This window comes from Carcharhinus amblyrhynchos, chromosome 12 (assembly GCF_965287045.1).
Source record: "Carcharhinus amblyrhynchos chromosome 12, sCarAmb.v2.hapA, whole genome shotgun sequence".
In the NCBI taxonomy this organism is placed as follows: Eukaryota; Metazoa; Chordata; class Chondrichthyes; order Carcharhiniformes; family Carcharhinidae; genus Carcharhinus; species Carcharhinus amblyrhynchos.
The window spans coordinates 14,735,464-14,761,061 of record NC_137335.1 but is presented as its reverse complement, the minus strand read 5'-3'; the positions used below and the strand labels follow the sequence as shown (position 1 = coordinate 14,761,061).

General features: G+C 48.3%; 1 protein-coding gene across 7 annotated transcripts in view; it reads right to left on the bottom strand.

Moving 5' to 3' along the window:
* Window positions 1-25,598, bottom strand: part of syne1b (spectrin repeat containing, nuclear envelope 1b) — a 415,064-nt gene that overhangs the window by 125,114 nt on the left and 264,352 nt on the right. For all 7 annotated transcript variants that reach the window (XM_080200097.1, XM_080200090.1, XM_080200089.1 and 4 more), the window contains 10 exons: window positions 25,360-25,533; window positions 23,553-23,684; window positions 22,083-22,279; window positions 16,288-16,420; window positions 9,493-9,675; window positions 8,850-8,999; window positions 8,024-8,200; window positions 6,861-7,016; window positions 4,779-4,934; window positions 1,546-1,716 (listed from right to left, as the gene is read on the bottom strand). In XM_080200097.1, the coding sequence (XP_080056223.1) occupies window positions 1,546-1,716; window positions 4,779-4,934; window positions 6,861-7,016; window positions 8,024-8,200; window positions 8,850-8,999; window positions 9,493-9,675; window positions 16,288-16,420; window positions 22,083-22,279; window positions 23,553-23,684; window positions 25,360-25,533 (1,629 nt within the window). The remainder of the gene's footprint in view (window positions 1-1,545; window positions 1,717-4,778; window positions 4,935-6,860; window positions 7,017-8,023; window positions 8,201-8,849; window positions 9,000-9,492; window positions 9,676-16,287; window positions 16,421-22,082; window positions 22,280-23,552; window positions 23,685-25,359; window positions 25,534-25,598) is intronic.

Below are 25,598 nucleotides of genomic sequence, written 5' to 3'. Positions count from 1 at the left end.
TGAAAGCAAAGGAGGCCTTGGTCTAATAGAGGTCCTGAATCAACTGGACACATCATAGAGGCCATTTCAACCAATGCTGAAGGGAGTTGAGTCAAGGTAAAGCTCCATACCAAATCTGGCAGCATCTTGTGTTTCTTAAGAGCTGGTGCACACATTAAGGGTGATAATCGCAAGGACCAAGGGGAAAATGGAAAGGGTTGGCACACTGACAGCAAAGGCAAAGAAAAGGATTCTGCAAGTAAGGGTTGAGAAAAGAGATAGAGGTTAGGTAAGGTTTTCCAGCCATTCCAACCAGCGGGATTTTCCGTTCCTGCCGAAAGCAATCCCACATTGCTGGTTCTCTGGCCATGCCAGGTGTGAATAACGGGAAATCCTGTTGATAACAGCAGGACTGGAAGATCCCACCGCCAGCCAATGGCGGACCACCACCGCAAAACATGCCATGAGGTGACATGATGGAATATCCCACCCATTGTATTGACGTAACAACTGGCCTGACCTCCGGGCATCTCAGAACCCCAACATCACCAAGTGCCTGAGAGTCAACAAGGCGCTGTTGAAATGTAAATCACCATTTCAATATGAAAACACAGCAACCAACTTGTGCACAGCAGGTCGTACAAACACGAATGAGGTAATGTGGGTGGCACGGTGATTAGCACTGCTGCCTCACAGTGCCAGGGGCCAGGGTTCAATACCCGGCTTGGATCACTATCTGTGTGAAGTCTGCACATTCTCCCCGTGTCTGCGTGGGTTTCTTCCGGGTGCTCCAGTTTCCTCCCACAGTCTGAAAGACATGTTGGTTGGGTGCATTGGCCATGCTAAATTCTCCCTCAGTGTACTCGAACAGGCGCCAGAATGTGTCAACTAGGGGATTTTAACAGTAACTTCATTGCTGTGTTAATATAAGCCTATTTGTGACACTAATAAATAAACTTTAAACTTTAAAGACAGGTCCATTCAAAAGTCTGATGATAGCAGGGAAGAAGCTGTCTTTGAGCTGGATAGTGCGTCACCTCAGACTCTTGAATTGAGGATTATTACATCAGCTCTGTCATGATCTCATTGAATGGCAGAGCAGGCTCGATGGGCCAAATGGCCTACTTCTGTTCCTAAATCTTGTGGACCAGCTGTGTGGGTTAGGTGCATTGGCCAAGCTAAATTGACACTTAGTGTCATGGGGATTAGCAGGCTAAATATATGGAGTTATGGGGTTAGGACCTGGGTGGAAGCCAGGTGCAGGCTAGGTGGGCCGAATGGCCTCTTTCTGTACTGTTGGGATTCTATGATTCCATGATTAAGAGGATGTTAGATTCTAAACACAAAAGCATGTGGGTTGTTTGTGTGACTGAATTTTCTATAATTCTAGTAAACCAAAGATAATTGTTGCTGATCAACTGAGATATCCACAGAAGACGCCGTTGACATTCAACTTACAAAGGGAACCAGATCATCAACATTTCAGGGAGCAACTAATGTAATCATCATTAAATTTCACTTCTGCCATTCAAACCAGTGCACAAAGAGCATTCATCAGTAACCTACCTGTAGGTTGTCCACCTGAATTTTCACAGCCTCCAGAGAGCCGGTCAGCAAACGGAAACGCGAAAGGGAGTACCTGGCGTCCATCAAGTGACCATTAATCTCCTCAAAAGCTCCTCTGTAAACACTCCACTGGTCCAGCACCGACTGCAGGGTAATCTTGAGTTGGTCGACCTGGAACATTGCAAAGATTGAACACTGGTTATGCGTTCTCCGATTGAGAAAATTCCACCATTGCATTTCCCAAAAATATTCTAACTGTGAAATGCTTTTCTCAGCAAGGTAATGTTGTGAGGTGAGTATTGGTAAGATTATAAAAAATCGTGAAACAGTTGTAAAATTGTCTATTTAAAAGGTGGAGTTGTTTTGTTTTCTCCAAAAGAACTGCAGGTGTGCCCTGTACCCAGAATGAAACATTGTATTGTGAGGCAAAAAAACAACAGGGTTGCTTTGGTAACAAGCTTTAGCATTTGAATCTGAACATGCTTTTCAATTTTGACCTATCCATTTAAAATAGGCATTTGAGTCACAGCAGCCTATCAAATTTAAATGTGAGGCTTTAAATAGATTATGAAAAGGAGGTACTTCTCCTTGAGTGGTTGTGAGGAGATCGCCCTCCCCATCGTAACTGCAGGGGATGGTAATTTATGTGCAATACAGAGGCCGTAATGTGATTCTCGCCAGCGGGGGGGGAGAGAGATGGGTGGAGTCACAGCTGCCTGTGAGGCCGGCTGCTGAACTCTAGGGGCACCATTGCGTGCACCCACAGTCAACCCCCCCACCCCCAGACATCGCCCTCCCCACCCCCACTGATCGCCACCCTAGCCAATCACCCCCTCCGTAAATGCAGCCCCGACCTACTAAGCATGTCATTAATATTTAAATCAGCCTCGCACTCTTCCTGGCCGTGAGGCTGATTTCACTGTCAGTACAGGGCCGGCAAGCTTGCGAGAGGCAGCAGATCGGGCATGAACCCGATGTTTCACTTCTCGCCTGATTTTACTGGCTCGCCACACCGATCAGCTGGCGAGGTGAGCTCCATGTGGGTGAAGCTCTCAGATGAAGTGAAGGAAAATGGTTTTGGGCCCAGCTAGGCTGGACAATGTTGGTTAACAGAGCTGGTTCCTGCCTCAAATATCACGACAATGCCCGTCTTAGCAGCCCCAGAAAGGAGAGTTCCCTGCCTCTGACCCGCTCTTTAGAAAGAAGCATAGAAACCCTACAGTGCAGAAAGAGGTCATTCGGCCCATCGAGTCTGCACCGAACACAATCCCACCCCGGCCCTACCCCAATATCCCTACATATTTACCCGCTAATCTCTCTAGCCTACGCATCTGAGGACACTAAGGGGCAATTTTTAGCATGGCCAATCAACCTAACCCACAGATCTTTGGACTGTGGGAGGAAACTGGAGCACCCGGAGGAAACCCACGCCGACACGAGGAGATTGTGCAAACTCCGCACAGACAGTGACCCAAGCCAGGAATCGAACCCGGGTCCTTGGAGCTGTGAAGCAGCAGTGCTAACACTGTGCTACTGTGCCACCCAAAATAAGGTTGCGCCGTGATTTGAACTCAGATCGCTGGATTCAGAGTCCAGAGTGCTCACTATTACACCACAGAACCCTTTCACACGTGCTACCCATCTCACCTGAGCTCCATCTCAATTGCTGGGCCTCTGGAAATAAAACTGCATGCTCCCCCCTCTTCTTTCTCATCCTCTGACAGGACAAAGAGGAAAGGGGATTGGGTATTTGTTCATGGGATGTGGGCATCGCTGACTAGGCCAGCATTTATTGCCCATCCCTGAAGGCATTTAAGAGTCAACCACATCGCTGGGGAGGCACATGTAGGCCAGACCACATAAGGACGGCAGATTTCCTTCCCTAGTGAACCAGATGGATTTTTCCGACAATCAACAATCAACTGAATAACAATTTTATTCAGTTTGTTAATTGTTTGAATAAGGTTGTCACCTGTTCAAAAAATAATAAACTTCTGTTAATTGCTCATGACAGAGAGTGTCAGATCCTGTTTTAATTTACCAAGCCCAATAACTTCCTATGACCTCACATACACTCGTACAAGATTACAAGGCGAAGTATATCCCTTTGAGTGGTTCCAAAATCGAACAGAGGGAAAAAAATCACCTCCGCATCGTAACAGCCACCACCTCCTCACAAAGTCTTTCCTTCTGTAAGGCAAGGTGTTATAAAAAGGATTCTAGCAGACATGGGCATGGTTTCAGAGTGGGAAATCCTGCCCTGAACACACTTTGTTTTTATAAAACAATATAATTATCCTCGAGATGTTTGCAGCAGGGATAAGACCACATTTATTGCCCCAGGCTTGTTACTGTGATCCCATTAGGAACTAATTGTGTAGTGCAGGGCTGGTGTCACAGGTAGGCCATATTGGGTTGGAATGTAACAGATTCCATTCCCTGAAGGGTATTAATCAATATGCAGGCCGTTTACAACATGCCAGCAAATCCAAACATCTCATACCAAGCTGCAAACAACTGGATGTTTTTTTGAACTGATGGGATTTGGATGACAATATCTGGATTTCTGATCCAACGTTGGAACCATTTGGCCACCATGCCCTAAGCACAGAGTACCATCCAATTCTATACCACAGAGCAAGCGAGGTCAGCTCAACTGGGCACAAGTGTAGTCAATGCCTTGGGCACTGGGGTCAAGGGGCACTGTGCAATTACAATTCGTACACACACCAAACAATGGGCGGCATGGTGGCACAGTGGTTAGCACTGCTGCCTCACAGTGCCAGGGACCCGGGTTCAATTCCTGGCTCGGGTCACTGGCTGTGTGGAGTTTGTACATTCTCCCAGTGTCTGTTTGGGTTTCCTCCGGGTGCTTCAGTTTCCTCCCATACTCCAAAGATGTACAGGCCATGCTAAATTTTCCCTCAGTGTTGATGGATTAGCAGGGTAAATACATGGGGTTACGGGGAAAGGGCCTGGGTGGGATAGTTGTCGGTGCAGGCTCAATGGGCCGAATGGCCTATTTCTGCACTGTAGGGATTCCATTAGCTGCTGAATGATTAACTTCCTTCTCTGCGCTGGGAACTGAGTGAATTTAAAGAGCCAGAGATTTGGGCAAAGGGACTAAAACACTTCTTTGAGCCAATCACAGTTCCGGCATGGCAGGTGGGAATTCCGTTCACTGCCGTTACTCCGTGATGTAACCCAGCCCAGCATCTTTCACACGTCCTTACCAAGTGGTCCAGATGAGCCCAGGAGTGATTGAGTTCTCTGAGAGTTTCCAAAACGCTGCTGGATGCCTCCTCCTTCTTGTTCTGGATCAGGAGCATCCCGTTCTGTTCCACCTTCTCGACCTCCTTTTCTTTCACTCGGATCAGGTCTTCCAGTTCCTGAGAAATCAAATTGCATGGACTTTACAGTTCAGGGTAGAACAAGGTGGATGTTTAAGAGGCATCTTGAATGGGCAGGGAATAGAGGGACACGGATTGCGTAGAGGTAAAAGCAGCTCCCGTTACACAGGAAGCCTTAGCGCCACTCCCACCATGAGGACAGGAATACTCTATTGTTCCAATGGAATGACAAAGCACTGGCCAGAGCTCTGGTACCATCACACAAGAAGGTGTGAGCAGAACAGGCCAAAAACAATCGCTTAGTTGACTGAAGTGCTCAGAGACACATTGGAGGAGCTGGGCCAGTCATCTCTTGACGAGTCGGTGTGGTAATGAAACATGAGGAAGTAATGGGTTTTACATCGAAACATAGAAGATAGGAGCAGGAAGAGGCCATTTGGCCCTTCGAGCCTGCTCCAACCTTTCACCACCATCATGGCTGATCCTCCAACTCAATAGCCTAATCCTGCTTTCTCCCCATAACCTTTGATCCCATTCACCTCAAGCGCTATATCCAGCCGCCTCTTGAATACATTCAATGTTTTGGCATCAACTACTTCCTGTGGTAATGAATTCCACAGGCTCACCACTATAGGTGAAGAAATGTCTCCTCAGCTCCATCCTAAATGGTCTACCCCGAATCCTCAGGCTGTGTCCCCTGCCTCTGGACACCCCCACCATCTGGAATATCCTCACTGCAACTACCCTGTCTAGTCTTGTTCGAATTTTATAAATCTCAAATAGATCCCCCCTCATTCATCTGAACTTCAGCGAAAACAATCCTTTATACTGAGTGTTAGTCAGAGTCTGAGCGTGAAGGAGAGAGAAACATGCAGAGAACCTCTTCAGACTTATAGCTAGCTGCAGCAATCTAATCTTCAAGATTTCCAAAATAATTTCTTGTTGTATTCCAATTCTTCCAATGAAATTAACCTTGTCACAAGCTCTCTCAGGTTAATAGACGAACAGAACAGAAGCTATCAGTTTGCCTAAGAATTACGCTTATGCGGAACTCAGCCTCAAGTTGGGCTTTACCTTTATTGCTATTTCAGAAAAAAAAATCTGAATTCAGAGCTCAGTCAACATCCTTGTAAGACCCTCCAATTTCCATCAACGTGTCCACCTCTGACCAAAGGAATGTGGCACTCTGCCCCCAAAGTGGCTTTCTTCAAGCCATCAGGTTCAGATTTACAGGCGAGGATCAGGAACCGTCAGGTAGACAGATAGAGACAGCAGCTAGGGAGGAACCAGCTTCCACTGACTTCCAACCTCAATCTTCCTTTTATTCAGGATGTGGGTGTAACTGGCCAGGCTAACATTTATTGCTTATTCCCAATTGCCCCCAAGGCGATGGTGGAGAGCCGCCTTCTTAAACCACTGGGGTCTTTATGCACATACATGCAGTGGCTCGGTGGCACAGTGGTTAGCACTGCTGCCTCACAGCACCAGGGACCCGGGTTCGATTCCTGGCTTGGGTCACTGTCTGTGTGGAGCGTGCACATTCTCCCTGTGTCTGTGCATATTTCCTCCCACAGTCCAAAGATGTGCAGGTTAGGTTGATTGGCCATGTTAAATTGCCCCGAGTGTCAGAGATTATCAGGGTAAATATGTGGGGGATACGGGGGTAGGGCCTGGGTGGGATTGTGGTCGGTGCAGACTCAATGGGCCAAGTGGCTCCTTCTGCACTGTAGGGATTCTATGAAAAGTCTGAAAGATGTGCTGGTTGGGTGGAGTGAGTGACCCAAACAGGCACGGGTGTGTGGCAACCAGGGGAATTTCACAGTAACCTCATTGCGGTGTTAATGTAAGCCTTACTTGTGACTTTAAACTTTAAACACTGCTGTTAGGAAGGGGTTTCCAAGAATTTAATTGCATGATGGCGGTGGAATGGTGACATAGTTTCATGTTTTGCATTTGACATCATACCTGGCAATCCTTCAGTGCCGTATGGACAGCGGCAAGGTCACTGATAGAGTGCCACTTCTTCAGCTTGTCTTCCTGAGTTTCGAACCACGCCTTCAAGCACTGGACACTGTTCTCATACTCTGTCCACGATTCCAGTGAACTTTCCAACGACCTTATCTGTCAATCGAAATTCATCCATTAAACCACAGCCAGTGAGACAGTGATGGTCAGCACCTTTGGTTGCACAGATTTATATACAGTGAGCGTTTTCTAGAAGACAGGGGAACTTGCTGAGCAATCACACACAGCAACAATACAAATCAACTTCCTGACCAGCAGCAAGCAAGATCAGCCAGGTGATCAGGGTTACGGGCCACAGATTTCACACAGCTCACTGGGACTTGCCCCATTCCATCAGCAGATGATTCATCAGGGTTTTAGCAGGCTGGGGGAGAGATAGGCACACTGGAATAGCAGCGGCACAGTGGCACAGTGGTTAGCACTGCCGTCTCACAGTGCCAGAGTTGTGGGTTCGATTCCCAGCTGGGTCACTGTCTGTGCAGACTGTGCACTTTCTCCCCGTGTCTATGTGGGTTTCCTCCGGGTACTCCAGTTTCCTCCCACAGTCAAAAGATGTGCAGGTTAGGTGCATTGGCCATGTTAAATTCTCCCTCAGTGTTCCCGAACAGGCACCAGAGTGTGGCGACTGGGGGATTTTCACAGTAACTTAATTGCAATAAGCCTACTCATGACACTGATAAATAAACTTGAGCAGCACGGTGGCACAGTGGTTAGCACTGCTGCCTCACAGCGCCAGGGACCTGGATTCAATTCCAGCCTCGGGTCACTGTCTGTGTGGAGTTTGCACGTTCTCCCCGTGTCTGCGTGGGTTTCCTCCAGATATTCCAGTTTCCTCCCACATTCCAAAGATGTGCGGGTTAGGTGAACTGTCCATTGGTGTCAGGGGGAGTAGTAAATAGGGTAAATGGGAATAGGGTCTGGGTGGGATTGTGGTCGGTGCAGACTTTGTTGGGCCGAATGGCCTCCTTCTGCACTGTGGGGATTCTATGAAAAGGAAAACACAGGGTCACAAAAGGAGAAAAGCAGTCCAGAAAAGTTCCTCTCCAGCTCTCTCTCAGGTGAATTGAATTCAATCCAGGATAACAAGTGAATCTATCGATTACCTTCTCAGTAATCAGCCCTTGCAGCAGTTGCCACTTGCGGTTCATTACGCCCAGGCGCTCGGCGAAATCAGTTTTGTCACTGCGTTTGCTCTCGACATCGTGGCTACTGATCTGTAACACTGACTGGTTCACAAAGTCCACCGTCAGCTGCTTACAGGTCAAGTCAATCTTGAAAGCCTGTAAAAGACAGATATTATAAACGAGAACAATCCCCTCAATCAGTGTCAACAGAGGCCGAAACCCCCTGGGGGTGCAGAGTTGGCCAATTGGACAAATGCAAGGTTTCAGTTTGAAGTAACTGTAACTTAAAGATTTGAACTCATGATTGGCGACACGAGTCTCAGTTCCACCCTCGCACTCGCCCCATTAGCCCAAACATGAAGCGCCATCGCTAACCCACCCACTCCCAAATCCACCTGCCTCAATCGGCTGGTGGCAAGGAAAGGCACTTTCTCCCCGTGTCTGCGTGGGTTTCCCCTGGGTGCTCCGGTTTCCTCCCACACTCTAAAGATGTGCGGGTTAGATGGATTGGCCATGACAAATTGCCTCTTAGCGTCAGATGGATCAGCAGGGTAAATACGTGGGGTTACGGGAATAGGGCCTGGGTGGGATTGTGATCGGTACAGACCCGATGGGCCAAATGGCCTCCTTCTGCATTGTAGGGATTCTATGATTTGCCGAGGCAGGATACGAACCTAGGTCCTCAGAACATGAGTTGGGTTTCTGGATTAACAGTCTAGTCATAATACCACCAGGCCATCGTCCCCCCAACAAATTACCCCTTAATCTTCTACATTCAAGCCTACGAACACACTTCCTTCTTTACCTTGTACTTTTTGAGGCATTGTTCTATCGTCGGTGAACCCACTGCACATTTGATCCTCTCATCATCCTCTTCGATGGTTTGTTCCATGAGAGAGATCCAGTCCATCAGCTCGTTGATGGCGGTACGCGATGGCAGTTTCTCCATCTGAAGCTGAGAAAGGACAGATTATTAACCTCGTCCATCGCTAACTTCAGTCCCACACATTGACACCTAACCCGGAGGACCCAGCTTCACACTGTGGCCGCAATCAACAGCATGGCAAAGTCCACAGTCGATGGCACGTGGGTTTGGGCAAATCATTTTACATTGAAAATAGGAGGCCATTCGGCCCTTCGATGCTTCTTCATCTTCATGATCATGGCTGATCATCCAACTCAATTGCCTGGTCCCTCCTTCCCACCCCATATCCTTTGATCCCCTTCGCCCCCCATGCTGTATCTAACTGCTACATGAAAATATTCAATGTTTTGGCCTTGACTACTTTCTATGGTAACGGATTCCACAGGCTGACCACTCTCTGGGGTGAAGAAATTTCTCCTCGTCTCTGTCCTAACCCAGTATCCTCAGATTGTGACCCCTGGACCCCCGCAACATGGGTGACAACCGCACAAACCAGGCGCCAGCGCCAATCCCTCCCCGGTACCTGATGCAGCTTCTCTTGGACCAGTGGGATTTGAGTGAGGAGCTCGGTCCACTGGCTGTCGGTCTGGGCCAGCCCGGATCGCAGGGCCGCCGTGTCCACCTTCTTGAGCCGCAGCAGCTGGTTCCCTCGGCTCAGCACGGACGACTTGAGGGAGGATTTGGTGTCGACCTCCTTGGAGAATTCCTGGGAGAGAAAGGGGGATTGAGGAGATAGTTATCAATAACTGAGCACTGGTTACTTCAAAGCCAGACCATTGTTCAAATCGCACAAAGTTATCACCTCACGGAGAAAAAAAATTATCAATCAGCTCATTCAAAATGCGTCCTTAGAATCATACAGCCCAGGAGAAGGCCATTTTGCCCATCCCGTGATGTTGATGTGCCTTTAAGAAGTTTTTTTAACTCTGCTCTCTGCAGCAAAGTGATGTCATTGGGGGCGGAGCTAACCTGTGACAGGTGATCGGGGATTTTTCTTCAGCTTTGAGTTTCATTTTGGAAGCAGTTCTAAACTGCAAGCTGGGGAGGAAGTCTCTTTGTCTCTGCAGAGGCAGAAGTCCCTTCACCAAACTCCCTTTATTTACAAACTCTAACAGCAGTACACAGAGCGCTGTCAGTCAGCAGTCTACCTCCGAGGGGTGCCAGAGGAACTGACACTCCCGGTTAATTACAAGGCAAAGACTCCCTGATTGGCCCATCAATTGGATCCTTAATCAGGGAGCTCATACTCCAACAGGCCAACCTCAATGGCCTGACTGAAGTCATTGCAGTTTCTATTTCTCTATGTCGTACCAGTTAGCCGAAAGCACATCTTGTGTGTGTCAACCTTCCTTACAAACCTTGCTGGTGATCTTGCGGCAAGGTTTTGCCTTCCTAAAGGAAAGAATCTGCTGTTTTTCAGGGGCTGGACCAGAGTCTCAGGGGTCTTGGAATCCTGTTCTGTTTTCAACTGAGCTGAGTTGCAGGAATATCTAGGCTGCAGCCTCAAATAGGGAAAAGGCTCCATTCCAGTCAAGTGACTTGCAATTGTATGCTGTGTCAAACCTGAGAAAAGCTTTTTTTTTGTTGTCTACAGGTTTTGTTGTCCACAGGACCACATTAAAGATGGGGCAGCACGGTGGCACAGTGGTTAGCCTCTGGCGCCAGGGATCCAGGTTCAATTCTGGCCTTGGGTCACTGTCAGCATGGAGTTTGCATGTCCTCCCCATGTCTGCGTGGGATTCCTCCAGGTGCTCCTGTTTCCTCCCACAGTCCAAAGATCCACGGGTTAGGTTGATTGGCCATGTTAAGTTGACCCTAGTGTCGGGGGATTAGCAGGGTAAATGCGGGTTATGGGAATAAGACCTGGGTGGTTATGGGAATAAGGCCTGATATTGTGATCAGGACAGACTCAATGGAGGCCAAATGGCCTCCTACTGTACTGTAGTGGCTCTATGAGATATTCATTAAGAGTTAAACATTATGTCAGGTGTTTTGTTTCCTGTTTGTAATTGATAAAAGTTCTTGTTAATTTTCTTACTATACATGTTAACTATATTCTTAATTAAACTTTGTTTGATAAAAGCTCCCTCGTGGGTCATTCGAATCAAACCTGAAGTGAAACATCTCAATGCTTACCCTAGACAAATTCAACAGACGGACCTATGGGTCAGGCGAGCTTTATAGAACACTTTGAAGTTTTGAACCTGATTTATAACACTTGTACTTGTGCCAATCCCCGCAAAGAGTGATTCATTGCCCACCCTGTCCTCACAGTCCAACAAGTTTTGTCTTTTTAAGTATATTTTCAATTATCTTCCGGAAGCTTCTACGGAATCTGTTTCTGATGACACCAAGATTGGGGGAAAGGCAAATTGTGCGGAGGGTGTGGAGAGTCTGCAGAAGGATCTAGATAGGCTGGGCGAATGGGCCAGGAAATGGCAAATGGAATTTAATGTTGGCAAGTGTGAGGTGGTCCACTTTGGTAGGAAGAATGGTAGGAAGGACTATTACTTACGTGGCGAAAAACTGCAGCAGGCGACGGTGCAGAGGGACCTCGGGGTCCTTGTGCATGAGTCGCAAAAACCCAGCCTGCAGGTGCAGCAGGTGGTCAGGAAGGCGAATGGGATGCTGGCCTTCATAGCGAGGGGGATTGAATATAAAAGTAGGGAGGTCTTGCTGCAGCTGTATAGGGCATTGGTGAGGCCGCAGCTGGAGTACTGTGTGCAGTTTTGGGCGCCGCACCTGCGCAAGGATATTTTGGCCTTGGAGGGAGTGCAGAGGAGGTTTACTAGGCTGATACCGGAGTTGAGGGGGTTGAGCTATGAGGAGAGGCTGAATAAACTAGGCTTGTACTCGTTAGAGTTTAGAAGAATGAGGGGAGATCTCATTGAGACGTATAAGATGATGAATGGGATGGATAGGATAGAGGTGGAAAGACTCTTCCCGCTCAAAAAAGACAGTAGGACTAGGGGGCACAGCCTCAAGATAAAGGGGGGGCGGTTCAGAACGGAGTTGAGGAGGAACTTCTTCACTCAAAGGGTGGTGAATCTCTGGAATTCTCTGCCCGTTGAAGTGGTGGAGGCTGCCTCGCTAAATATTTTTAAGAAGCGGGTTGATGGGTTTTTGATAAGAGAGGGGATTAAGGGTTATGGGGAGAGGGCGGGAAAGTGGAACTGAGCCACGACAGATCAGCCATGATCTTATTGAATGGCGGGGCAGGCTCGAAGGGCCAGATGGCCTACTCCTGCTCCTATTTCTTATGTTCTTATGTTCTTATGATGTTCTTTCAGGGAGTGCATTCCAGCTTTTTTTTATTATAAACACTCTCTTTACACTTCATCATGTTGAGTAAGTAAGGTAAAGTCGCCATGGCCCCAGATAACCAGAAGCTGCTCTCCCCTTTAAGGGGCAGAGCTGACTGGTGGTGACTTAACCTGAGGATCACCACACCTCAGGTGAGGGGCAAGGTTGAGAAGGCAGGGCCACCATGGATAACCTCAGCAGGTACGGGAATAAAACCCACGCTGTTGGCATCGCTCTGCATCACAAGCTAGCCACCCAGCCAATTGAGCTAACCAACTCCCCACATCATCCCAAACCTCTCTGTGTAAAATAAGCTGTCCTCTAATTCTTTCATTCTGCATGTTCTGGTGATTAATCCTCCTCTTGCTAGTGGAAACCATTTTTCCTTTTTTTTCATTCTTTCATGGGATGTGTGTGTCACTGGGAACATCTACAGCCATAGAGTCAGAAAGGTTTACAGCATGCAAACAGGCCCTTTGGCCCAACCTTTCCACGCTGCTCAGTTTTTAACCACTAAGCTAGTCCAATTGCCCGCATTTGGCTCATATCTCTCTATACCCATCTTACCCATGTAACTGTCTAAGTGGAGTTTGCATGTTGTCCCCATGTCTGTGTGAGTTTCCTCCCACACGCCATAGATGTGCAGATTAGGTTGGTTGGCCATGCTAAATTGCCCCTTAGTGTCCCGGGATTTACAGGTGAGAGGGATTAGCAGAGTAAATATGTGGGGTTTTTAAAAGACAAAATTGTACCCACCTCTACTACTACCTCTGGCAGCTTGTTCCAGACGCTCACCACCCTGTGTGTGAAAAAATTGCCCCTCTGGACCCATTTGTATCTCTCCCCTCTCATCTTAAACGTATGCCCTCTAGTTTTACACTCCCCTATCTTTGGGAATAGATATTGAATATCTAGCTAATCTATGCCCCTCATTATTTTATAGCTCACTATAAAATCACCCCTCAGCCTCCTACACTCCAGAGAAAAAAGTCCCAGTCTGTCCAGCCTCTCCTCATAACTCAAACCATCAGGTACCCATCCCTGAACACCCCAGAATTGAGTGGCTTTAAAGACTCAACCACATTGCTGTGGCTCTGGAGTCACACAAGGCCATAAGATAGAGAAGCAGAATTAGGCCATTCAACCCATCAAATCTGCTCTGCCATTCACCCATGGCTGACAAGTTTTTTCAGCTCCATTCTCCTGCCTTTTCCCTGTAATCTTTGACTCCCCTTAACCAGTCACATGTAGGCCAGACCAGGTAAGGATGACAGATTTCCTTCCCTAAAGAATATTAGTGAACCAAATGGGTTTTTATGACAGTCAATATTAGACCTATAAATCCAGATTTGGAGGAGGGAACCGAGTGCAGGGTGTCGAAATTTGCTGATGACACCAAGATTGGGGGAAAGGCAAATTGTGCGGAGGGTGTGGAGAGTCTGCAGAAGGATCTAGATAGGCTGGGCGAATGGGCCAGGAAATGGCAAATGGAATTTAATGTTGGCAAGTGTGAGGTGGTCCACTTTGGTCGGAAGAATGGTAGGAAGGACTATTACTTACGTGGCGAAAAACTGCAGCAGGCGACGGTGCAGAGGGACCTCGGGGTCCTTGTGCATGAGTCGCAAAAACCCAGCTTGCAGGTGCAGCAGGTGGTCAGGAAGGCAAATGGGATGCTGGCCTTCATAGCGAGGGGGATTGAATATAAAAGTAGGGAGGTCTTGCTGCAGCTGTATAGGGCATTGGTGAGGCCGCAGCTGGAGTACTGTGTGCAGTTTTGGGCGCCGCACCTGCGCAAGGATATTTTGGCCCTGGAGGGAGTGCAGAGGAGGTTTACTAGGCTGATACCGGAGTTGAGGGGATTGAGCTATGAGGAGAGGCTGAATAAACTAGGCTTGTACTCGTTAGAGTTTAGAAGAATGAGGGGAGATCTCATTGAGACGTATAAGATGATGAATGGGATGGATAGGATAGAGGTGGAGAGACTCTTCCCGCTCAAAAAAGACAGTAGGACTAGGGGGCACAGCCTCAAGATAAAGGGGAGGCGGTTTAGAACGGAGTTGAGGAGGAACTTCTTCACTCAAAGGGTGGTGAATCTCTGGAATTCTCTGCCCGTTGAAGTGGTGGAGGCTGCCTCGCTAAATATTTTTAAGAAGCGGGTTGATGGGTTCTTGATAAGAGAGGGGATTAAGGGTTATGGGGAGAGGGCGGGAAAGTGGAACTGAGCCACAACAGATCAGCCATGATCTTATTGAATGGCGGGGCAGGCTCGAAGGGCTAGATGGCCTACTCCTGCTCCTATTTCTTATGTTCTTATGTTCTTATTTTTTTACTGAATTCAAATTTCACCATCTGCCATGGTGGGATTTCAACCCAGGTCCCCAGAGCATTAGCCTGGGTCTCTAGACTACTAGTCCAGTGACAATACCACTACACCAATGTCTTCCCTGTTGTCCTGTGTAATGATAGGTGTGCTAGTGCTTAGATCTGACAATATTCAAGAGGTAGTGGGTGCCTTCAAACAATGAATTCTTTTCATAGAAACTGAGGATCCCTATAGTGCAGTAGGAGGCCATTCGGCCCACTGAGTCCCCACCAACCACAATCCCACCCAGGTCTTATCCCAGAACCCCACATACTTTCTCTGCTAATCCCTTGAACCTACACATCCCGGGACACTAAGGGGCAATTTAGTATGGCCAACCAACCTAACCCGCACATCAATGGAGTGTGGGAGGAAACTGGGGCACCCAGAGGAAACCCACACAGACACGGGGAGAATATGCAAACTCCAAACTGCTGGGAATCGAACCCAAGTCCCTGGAGCTATGAAGCAGCAATGCTAACCACTGTTCCCCCTTTCATAGTAGAGATGAAAGGCAAGAGGGATTTTAGCAATTTGTTGATGTCTTTTTATGCATGGTAACATACATTGTTCAAGGAGAATGATAATACTAAATAATACTAATAACGTTTAGTTCTGTAGAGGAAATCTGTCTGAACAAAACTATCCCCTCAGACTGGTCCATACCCTTCTCAATTTGGGAAACACTAATAACTTCCTCATCCACGGATCCTGTACTTTTCGGAGGGGAAGTTCATTGTCTACCTGGTTGGTGAGATGTTGGCTTGAATTCTCTGGCCATTCACGCCCTGCCACCAGTGAGAGTGGAGAACTTGGCACTTAGCCAAATCACCGTTCTCTGCAGCGGGACTGGAGAATCCCAGCCGTGGGAGTAGTGGAAAACACCCCCGTCTACATCAATGGGGATGAAGTAGAAAGGGTCAAGTGCTTCAGGTTTTTAGGTGTCCAGATCGTCAGCAATCTGTCCTGGTCCTCCCCAAGCCAACACTATAGTTAAGTAAGCCCATCAATGCCTCTACTTTCTCAGAAGACTAAGGAAATTTGGTATGTCAGCTACGATTCTCACCAACTTTTACAGATATATCATTGAAAACATTCCTTCTGGTTGTAGCACAGCTTGGTATGGCTCCTGCTCCACCCAAGACCATAAGAAAGTACAACTGGTCATGAACATAGCCCAGTCCACCACTCAAACCAGCCTCCCACCCATTGACTCTGTCTACACTTCCCGCTGCCTCAGTAAAGCAGTCAGCATAATTAAGGACTCAACGCACCCCAGACATTCTCTCTTCCATCTTCTTCCATTGGGATAAAGATACAAAAGTCTGAGATCATGTACCAACCGACTCAAGGACAGATTCTTCCCTGCTGCTGTCAGACTTTTGAATGGACCTACCTCGCACTAAGTTGATCTTTCTCTACACCCTAGCTATAACTGTAACACTACATTCTGCATTCTCTCCCTTCCTTCTCTATGAACGGTATGTTTTGTCTATACAGACCGCAAGAAACAATACTTTTCAGTGTATGTTAATACATATGACAATAATAAATCAAATCAAATCACGGGCAAGTCATGAGTAAAGGAACAAACGTAGAAGCATTAACCACAAAGATTACAAATGTTGGGACCCGAAGGAGGTGTTAACTCACCAGGAATGAGCTAAGATGATCCCTGACGGTGTCCAGGTCTTGCGGGAGGGTCACAGACTGCTGTTTCCAGAACTCGAGCCGTTCCATTGCTGACTGGAGCCATTGATTGAGTTCAGCGTACTCTGCCTGGTACCTGGCAGGAATTGAAGGATTGAAGAAGAGTTAACCCGAATGAAATGAGACAACTCGCAGCCCGGCCAGGCTGAGAAAGCTATGCGGAATTTGAAAACACTTGTTGTAATGAAACCTATGGTCGGAGTCCTGGATATCTTTCTCTCTGGAGCGTGAGGGAGCTCTCTCAGCTCTGATTAGAATCACACGTTCTTATCACATTCCCTACAAACTATGTATCAACTCTGCAAATACAAGCAAACGCTCAGGCCGCTTTGCTTATTTGCTCACTGCCCAAGATCTATCTCCCTCACCCCTCCACCAGTGAGGACGACAGTTCTCTCCTCGTATGGTAACCAGAGAGGGCAGACACCAGGGTGATGGAGATTCATCAAAGATCAGCAGCTTTTCCTGGCTGGTCACCGGACGCTACCCTCAGTGTCTCAGAATTTCAAGACTCTTGGGCTTTTCCCGATGGTTGGAGTTCCACGCCACCTGTTTCCAGGATCCAGCCAAACCCCATGGATTGGGTTACTCCAGTCTTAGTGGTATAAAAAAAAAGGTCAGCATGAACAAGTTGGGCCGAAGGGCCTGTTTCCACGCTGTAAACCTCTATGACTCTACACCCGGGATTTTACCAGCACGCCTGCCCCGGAATCAGAGCGGGCGACGCTCTGATTCCGGGAATCCTCTGTTGGCCCGAGCAAAGTCATAAAATGCCAACCTATGACTCCAGGAAATCCTGCTGGCTTATGTCACACATGGTGAAGTAAGGGCGGCACAATGACACAGTGGTTAGCACTGCTGCCTCACAGCACCAGGGACACAGCTTCGATTCCCGGCTTGGGTCACTGTCCGTGTAGATTTTGCACATCCTCCCCGTGTCTGCGTGGGTTTTCTCCAGGTGCTCCAGTTTCCTCCCACACTCCAAAGTTGTGTGGGTTATGTGGATTGGCCATGATAAATTGCCCCATAATGTTAGGGGGATTAGCAAGCAAATGCATGGGGTCATAGGAATAGAGCCTGGGTGGGATTGTGGTTGGTGCTGACTCGATGGGCTGAAAGGCCTCCTTCTGCACTGTAGGGATTCTATGATTCTTTGATTCTAAGTCATGTACATGGGGTGAGCCCAGGAACTGGGTCCGGGGAAAGGCCGGGGAGTACAGAAGCAAACCTCATCTTGTCTTTCAAACCAGCTCCCATTAACATGTGTTCACTGAGCTTCACTGGGCACTGATCCAGCTACATGGTGAGTTCAACACTCTCGCTCATGAGTTCAAATCCCTCACAGGCCTCCTCCCCACCACTCCCCACTGCCCTGCACCACCCTCCCCACTCCTCCCCACCCTCCCTGTTACCCTGGCTGCAGAACCTCAAACCAGGGATGGTAGTCCCAGGATGGGAGATTTGCCATTTCAGGACTGAGGTGTGGAGACATTTATTCGCTGAGAGGCTCGTGAATCTTTGGAACTCTCTACTCTAGAGAGTTGTAGATGCTGAGTTGTGAAGTATATTCAATTATTGTTGGCTAAGGGAATCATGGGATATTGGGTAAAGGGTAACAAAGTGGAGTTTAGATGGAGGATTAGTCAGTATCTGATTGAATGGCAGCAGGGCCTTGGGGTGTCCTGCGGACTCTTCCTGCTCCCATTTTTATGATCACATTTTGAGAACAAATAACAACAAGAAGACCACGGCCTAAATTACCTCAGCATGAGCCAGCACAAAGGAGAAAACTGCAGAGACCATTTGGCCCATCAAGTCTGTGCAGACTCAATGGGCCAAATGGCCTCCTTCTGCTCTGTAAAGATTCTGGGTGGGATTTTCCAGCCGCACTTGCCCCAAGGCCAGAAATTCCTGTCTGAGGTTAGTAGACCTTTGCATGGTCTGCTGAATTTACAGTCTTGCCCGCGACGATTCCTGTGGTGGGCAGGATGGGAAATCTCCACTCTCTGTGATTCTATGATTAATATCCCTAACTAATGTGGGCCACACCCATCATCCTACCACACCTCACTGATCCCAAAGACAGTGGATCCATAGATTCCCTACTGTGCAGAAGAAGGCCATTCAGCCCATCGAGCAGCCCAGCCCCATTCTCATAACCCCACATATTTACGCTGCTCATCCCCCAATACTGGAATCAATTTATCATAACCAATCCACCTAATCTGCACATCTTTGGATTGTGGGAGGAAACCAGAGCATCTGGAGGAAACCCACACAGACACAGGGAGAATATACACACCCCACGCAGACATTGACCCAGGCGGGAATCGAACCCGGGTCCCTGGCGCTGTGAGGCAGCAGTGCTAACCACTGTGCCACCGTGCCACCCTCAACTTCACACCTTAAATCCAGAGAAAGTGCAGTGTGAGTCCCACCTCACCCCCAACGTGAATATTTCACATTGAAACGGAGTTAATATCCAACAAAATCAAATCTTATTTCAGACATAAACATCCCACAGGACTGAAACTATTTCCGGTTGCAATGTTGCAAGACAGCAGGAAGTGACTGGAACTGAAAACATTGTAAAAACATTGAGGACAACACAGCGGTAAACATGGAAAAAACGATGCATAGTAACCCAGAAAAACATGGATTTCCACCTGTCACATTTAAAATACTGTAAAATCAAATAGTCAGAATTTAGCTCAAAATGAGTAATTTACAAACAAAGTGGTGATTAGCTGACTTATATAAGAACTCATTATTATACATGTTACAGTTATATAAAATGTTGGTTTGGCCACATTTGGAATATTGTGTCCAATTCTGGTCACCACACCACCAGAAGGATAAGGAGGTTTTGGAGAGAGTGCAGAAAAGGTTTACCAGGATGTTGCCTGGTATGGAGGGCATTTGCTACGAGGTGAGATTGTGATTGTTCTCCCTGGAAAGATGGAGGCTGAGGGCCAACTGGGTAGAAGTTTATAAAATTATGAGGGGTATCGATAGGGTGAACAGTTGGAAGCTTTCTCCCAGTACAGAAATGACAATTACAAGGGGGCAGAAGTTCAAGGTGAGGGGGAGAGGTTCAATAGAGATGTGCAGGGGAAGTTTTTTACACAGATGAGGGTGGTTTCATGGAATGCACTGCCAAGTGAGGTGGTTGAGGCAAATACATTAGCCATTTTTAAGACTTATCTGGACAGACAAATAAACAGACGGGAATAAACAGATACAGGCAGTTGGTCTAGATAGAACAATGGGATTGGCGCAGGCTCGGAGGGCCGAAGGGCCTGTTTCTGTGCTGTACTGTTCTTTGTACACGTCCGATAAAGCTTCTTTCTCCCTCCTTTCTTACAAAAACCAGATAATTCAAATGAAGCAGCAGAAAGTGGTTATTACAAAAGCAGAGATGAAATTATTATCTGCGGGCACTTATATCTTTCCATAATAAGCTCAATTGCCTCTGTAAACTGGATTGGTCTTTCTGCAGCATTGCCTCTTGTTTCAGGAGGAACATTTTCCATCCACTGCACTTATCAACTGGCTGGTAAGAAGATTATATATCTGACAAGGAGTTTTGTGATCACATCCCCATCTCTAGAACAAGTGTTTGGAGTTCAACTCCCACTGGCCATGGATGATGTGTTCATAATGTGGCCAAACAGGTTGATTATTATAGAATTATAGAATCCCTACAGTGCAGAAAGAGGCCATTCAGCCCATCGAGCCAGCACCGACATCAATCCCACCCAGGCCCTATCCCCATCACCCCACGTATTTACGCTGCTAGTCCCCCTGATACTAAGAGGCAATTTAGCATGGCCAACCCACCTCACCCACAAGTCTTTCAGACTGTGGGAGGGAACCAGAGCACCAGGAGGAAACTCACGCAGATATGGGGAGAACATGCAGACTCCGCACAGACAGTGACCCGAGGCCGGAATTGAACCCGGATCTCCTGGTTCTTCCAGCGGGAAAAAGATACAAAAGTCTGAGGTCATGTACAACCAACTCAAGAACAGCTTCTTCCCTACTGCCATCAGATTTTTGAATGTCCTATTACATAAAAACTAGAAGCAGGAGTAGGCCATTTGGCCCTTTGAGCCTGCTCCACTATTCATTTTGATCTTGGCTGATTATCGAATTCAATGTCCTGATCCCCCATTCCCCCCATATCCCTTGATCCCTTTAGCCCCAAGAGCTATATCTAATTCCTTCTTGAAATCAGATGTTTTGGCCTCAACTACTTTCTGTGGTAGTGAATTCCACACATTCACCACCCTCTGGGTGAAGGAATTTCTCCTCACCTCAGTTCTAAAAGATTTACTCCTTATCCTCAAACTATGACCCCTATGTCTGGACTCCCCCACCGTCAGGAACATTCTTTCTAAATCCACCCTGACTGATCCTGTTGGATTTTATAAGTTTCTGTGAGATCCCCTCTCACTCTTCTAAACTCCAATAATTACAATCCTAACCAACTTTGTCACTCCTTATATGACAGACCTGTTTTCACAGGAATCAGCCTGGTAAACCTTCGCTGTACTCCCTCTATAGCAAGGACATCCTTCCTCAGGTAAGGACACCAAAACTACACACAATACTCCAGTGGAAGCCTCACCAACAGCCTACACAATTGTACTAAAACTACTCTATTCCTGTACTCAAATTCTCTAGCTATGAAGGCCAACGGACTATTTGCCTTCTTTACCGCCTGATGTACCTGCGCACTTAGTTTCAGTGACTGATGCACAAGGACACCAAGGTCTCACTGAGTATCCACCTCCCTCAATTTACACCCATTCAAATTATAATCATAAAATCACAGAAGCCTACACTGCAGAAGGAGGCCATTTGGTCCATCATGTCTGCACTGACCACAGTGCAGGCCCTATCCAACTCAGGCCCTATCCTGTTAACCCCATGCATTTACCTCATCTAGTCCCCTGGACATGAAGGAGCAATTTAGCATGGCCAATCCACCTAACCCGCACATCTTTGGACTGTGGAAGGAAACCAGAGCACCCGGAGGAAACCCATGCACACACGGGGAGAACATGCAAACTCCACACGCAGGCAGTGACCCAAGTCAGGAATTGAACCCGGGTCCCTGGCACTGTGAGGTTAACCACTGTGCCGCCCCAAATCTGCCTTCCTATTACTGCTACCAAAGTAGATAACCTCACATTTATTTACATCATACTGCATATTAACTTGATCTTCCTCTACACCCGAGCTATGACTGTAACACTATATTCAAAGTTTAAAGTTTATTTATTAGTCACAAGTAGGCTTACATCCACACTGCAATGAAGTTACCATGAAAACCCTCCAGTCGCCACACTCCGCTGCCTGTTCAGGAACACTGAGGAGGAATTCAGCATGGCCAATTCATCTAACCTGTACATTTTTGAACTGTGGGAGGAAACCAGGGCACCCGGAAGAAACCCACGCAGACACGGGGAGAATGTGCAAACTCCACACAGACAGTGTGGAGCTGGGAATCGAACCCAGGTCCTTGCAGCTGTGAGAAAACAGTGCCAACCACTGTGTCGCCATGCCACCCACTCTTCACATTCACTGCCCACATTCTGCACTCACTCCTTTCCTTCCTCCCCTATGTACTCTATGAACAGTGTGCTTTGTCTGTACAGAGTGCAAGGAACAATACTTTTCACTGCGTCCCAATACAATAATAAATCAGATAGAAGAGGAATTTGTCCGTTTACCTATTCCAGTGTTTGAGGACAGTTTCCAGTCGGTGTAACTCGCGGCTGACTCTGGTTGTGCTGGAGAGCCAGTGTTCGCCAAGCTGGGTGATTTGAAGTTCGAGGTCTGAACAGCTAATGGACGTCAGGAGCTTCTTCCCATCCTCCAGCACCTGGTACAACTGCGGTTGATGCTCAGTCAAACTGCCTTTCAGACGCTGGAATGGAGAGATGCCAAGACATACATTTGTTAAATCTCTTATTCAACCTAGGAAACATTCTCCTTCTTTAGGCACTTGATATGGAATATCCGGTAAAGATTCCGCAAAGAGTTCCTCATCCCATTCTATCCACAACTAGATGCTACAGAATACTGGCCAAATTTTTCCGACCCTTCTCTCCGACTCCCAATGGTGATTCCCACCTACCCCCCACCCCAACATGGCACGTTGTCTGGCAACACTGGGTTCATAGATAGATAGATAGATAGATAGAATGCACATCCTATTCATAGAATCATACAGTGCAGAAAGAGGCCCTTTGGCCCATCGAGTCTGCACAGACCACAATCCCACCTGGGCCCCACCCCCATATCCCTACATATTTTACCCACTAATCCCTCTAACCCACAAATCCCAGGACACTAATGGGCAATTTTAGCATGGCCAATCAACCTAACCCGCACATTTTTGGACGGTGCAAGGAAACCGGAGCACCCGGAGGAAACCCACGCAGACATGGGGGGAACGTGCAGACTGCACAGACAGTGGCCGAAGGCTGGAATTGAACCCGGATCCCTGGCATTGTGAGGCAGCAGTGCTAACCACTGTGCCACCATGCCACCCCCATCTGACTTGCTTATTTTGACGCTGGAGTCAGTGTGAGACAGTTCAGAGAGGACAGGGTAATTCACACTGCTATACAGGAACAGGGTAGGATTGGGAACTTAGATAGCAACGGTAGGATAAGAGGCCCAGATTGTTACCTCCAATAATGGAATATTGAGGAGGAACACGTCTAAACTAGCCACTACCTTAAACCAGGTTTATATCCAAAGATAGCAAAGTTTGTTCAGGTACACAGAGGGAGAATTTATCATGCCCAGTCCACTGAACTAGCAGATAGTTGGACTGTGGGAAGAAACTGGAGCACTCGGAGGAAATCCACGCAGACACAGGGAGAACGTGTAGGCTCCACACTGACAGTGACCCAAGCCGGGAATCGAACCCGGGTCCCCGACGCTGTGAGGCATCTGTGCTAACCACTGTGCCACCGCGTCGCTCACGGGGGGCCAGCTGGAGTTGCCAGAGTGGAGATCGTTAGGTTCGTATACCAGGATGTCACAGGGACATGGAGACAGTGCGAGTAAATAGTGTCAGAAGTTGCAGATTAGCCATGGTCCAGCTGAACGGTGGAAGCAGGCTCTAAGTGCTCAATGGCCTCCTCCTGTACCCTTGTCCCTAAAGGGCACCAACTGAAAACCAAACCAACCTGATATAAAGCGATTCGTTCAGTGAGTCTCTCCTCCGATTCCTCCAGCAATCCAGCTCCGGGAATATTGCTCTCCACTCCTTCCAGCTGCCTGTACAAAGCCTCATAGTCCTTTGCTAGGTTAGTCCAACTCTAAAGGAGACAGATAGTGGGATAGCTCGCACTGATTGTGAAGATATCGATAAACCAAGTGTCACAACTCCAGGTCTCCTGTCCCGCTGGATATTCTGTTAAATTCTGCATCGTCCGTCACTCACACTAACAGATTCTGTGTCTCCTGTGAACCCGACAGCCCCCGTTTTTAGCCCAATATTCAGGTAAACTATTGGTGGAAACAGGAATCCAAGCCCCCACTCTGTTCACTGATTACAGAACCATGCGCACCACGCTGTGATTCTTGAAGCAGATTCAATACACACTCCAAATGAGACACAGACTCTAAACTAACCGAGAGTTTACCAAATGAATCAGGAATATGAACAGGCTCAGCTATAGAACAGTGGAATACAATTCTCCATTCACAGCACCTAGTTAATATGAGGAAGAATGTCAGGGTACCCCCTACCCCAGACCTCTGACCCCATTACCCCAGACCTCTGACCCCGTCACTCCAGACCTCTGACCCCGTCACCCCAGACCTCTGACCCCGTCACCCCAGACCTCTGACACCGTCACCCCAGACCTCTGACCCCGTCACCCCAGACCTCTGACCCCGTCACCCCAGACCTCTGATCTCGTCATCCCAGACCTCTGACCCCGTCACCCCAGACCTCTGATCTCGTCATCCCAGACCTCTGACCCCGTCATCCCAGACCTCTGATCCCGTCACCCCAGACTTCTGACCCCGTCACCCCAGACCTCTGACCCCGTTACCCCAGATCTCTGACCCCGTTACCCCAGACCTCTGATCCTGTCACCCCAGACCTTTGGCTCCGTCACCCCAGACCTCTGACCCCATTACCCCAGACCTCCGACCCCATTAGCCCAGACCTCTGACCCCATTACTCCAGATCTCTGACCCTATCATCCCAAACCTCTGACCCCATTACCCAGACCTCTCACCCCATCACCCCAGACCTCTCACCCCGTCACCCCAGACCTCCGACCCCGTCACCCCAGACCTCCGACCCCGTCACCCCAGACCTCTGACCCCGTCATCCCAGACCTCTCACCCCATCACCCCAGACCTCTCACCCCAGACCTCTCACCCCATCACCCCAGACCTCTGACCCTGTCACCCCAGACCTCTGACCCTGTCACCCCAGACCTCTGATCCTGTCACCCTAGACCTCCGACCCCGTCACCCCAGACCTCTGACCCCGTCACCCCAGACCTCTCATCCCGTCACCCCAGACCTCTCACCCCGTCACCCCAGACCTCTGACCCTGTCACCCTAGACCTCTGACCCTGTCACCCCAGACCTCTCACCCCGTCACCCCAGGCCTCTGACCCTGTCACCCCAGACCTCTGACCCCATCACCCCAGACCTCTGACCTCGTCAGCCCAGACCTCCAGCCCCCTGTTACCCCAGGTCTCCACCCTGTTATCCCAGATTTCCATGCCCCATTACCCCAGATCTCTAACCCCTTTACCTCAAATCTCCAGTCCTATTACCCCACATTTCCTCTCCTGTTGTCCCAGATCTCTGTGACAGTCATAACCTGAGATTACATCACTCGGGCAATTGCCACAAACCTGCAAACATGACCAATAAGGGGTTGTCCTGTCTCTCCCTTTATGGGGGGGGAGTGCATGGCAACTCTCAACAGAGGCGCTGCCATTACTAACCCGATGTGAAAGAGCTTACCTCGAAGATGCTTTCCAGTTCCACGCCTCTCTTGTGAGCCTCCTTCAGTAAGGCCGAGCTCTTGCTCATCAGCTCCGGCTGGGAGCTGGTTTCTTTCTGACGGATGCAAGTGCTGACTTTTTTATAAAGTGTTTCGGTGAGGATCTTGTGAGACTCCAGCCCTTGGAAAAACTCCTGCAGGGGATGAAAAAAAGCATACAAACATCTGACTGGCTTGGAAGGCAATCTACGTTAGTCAC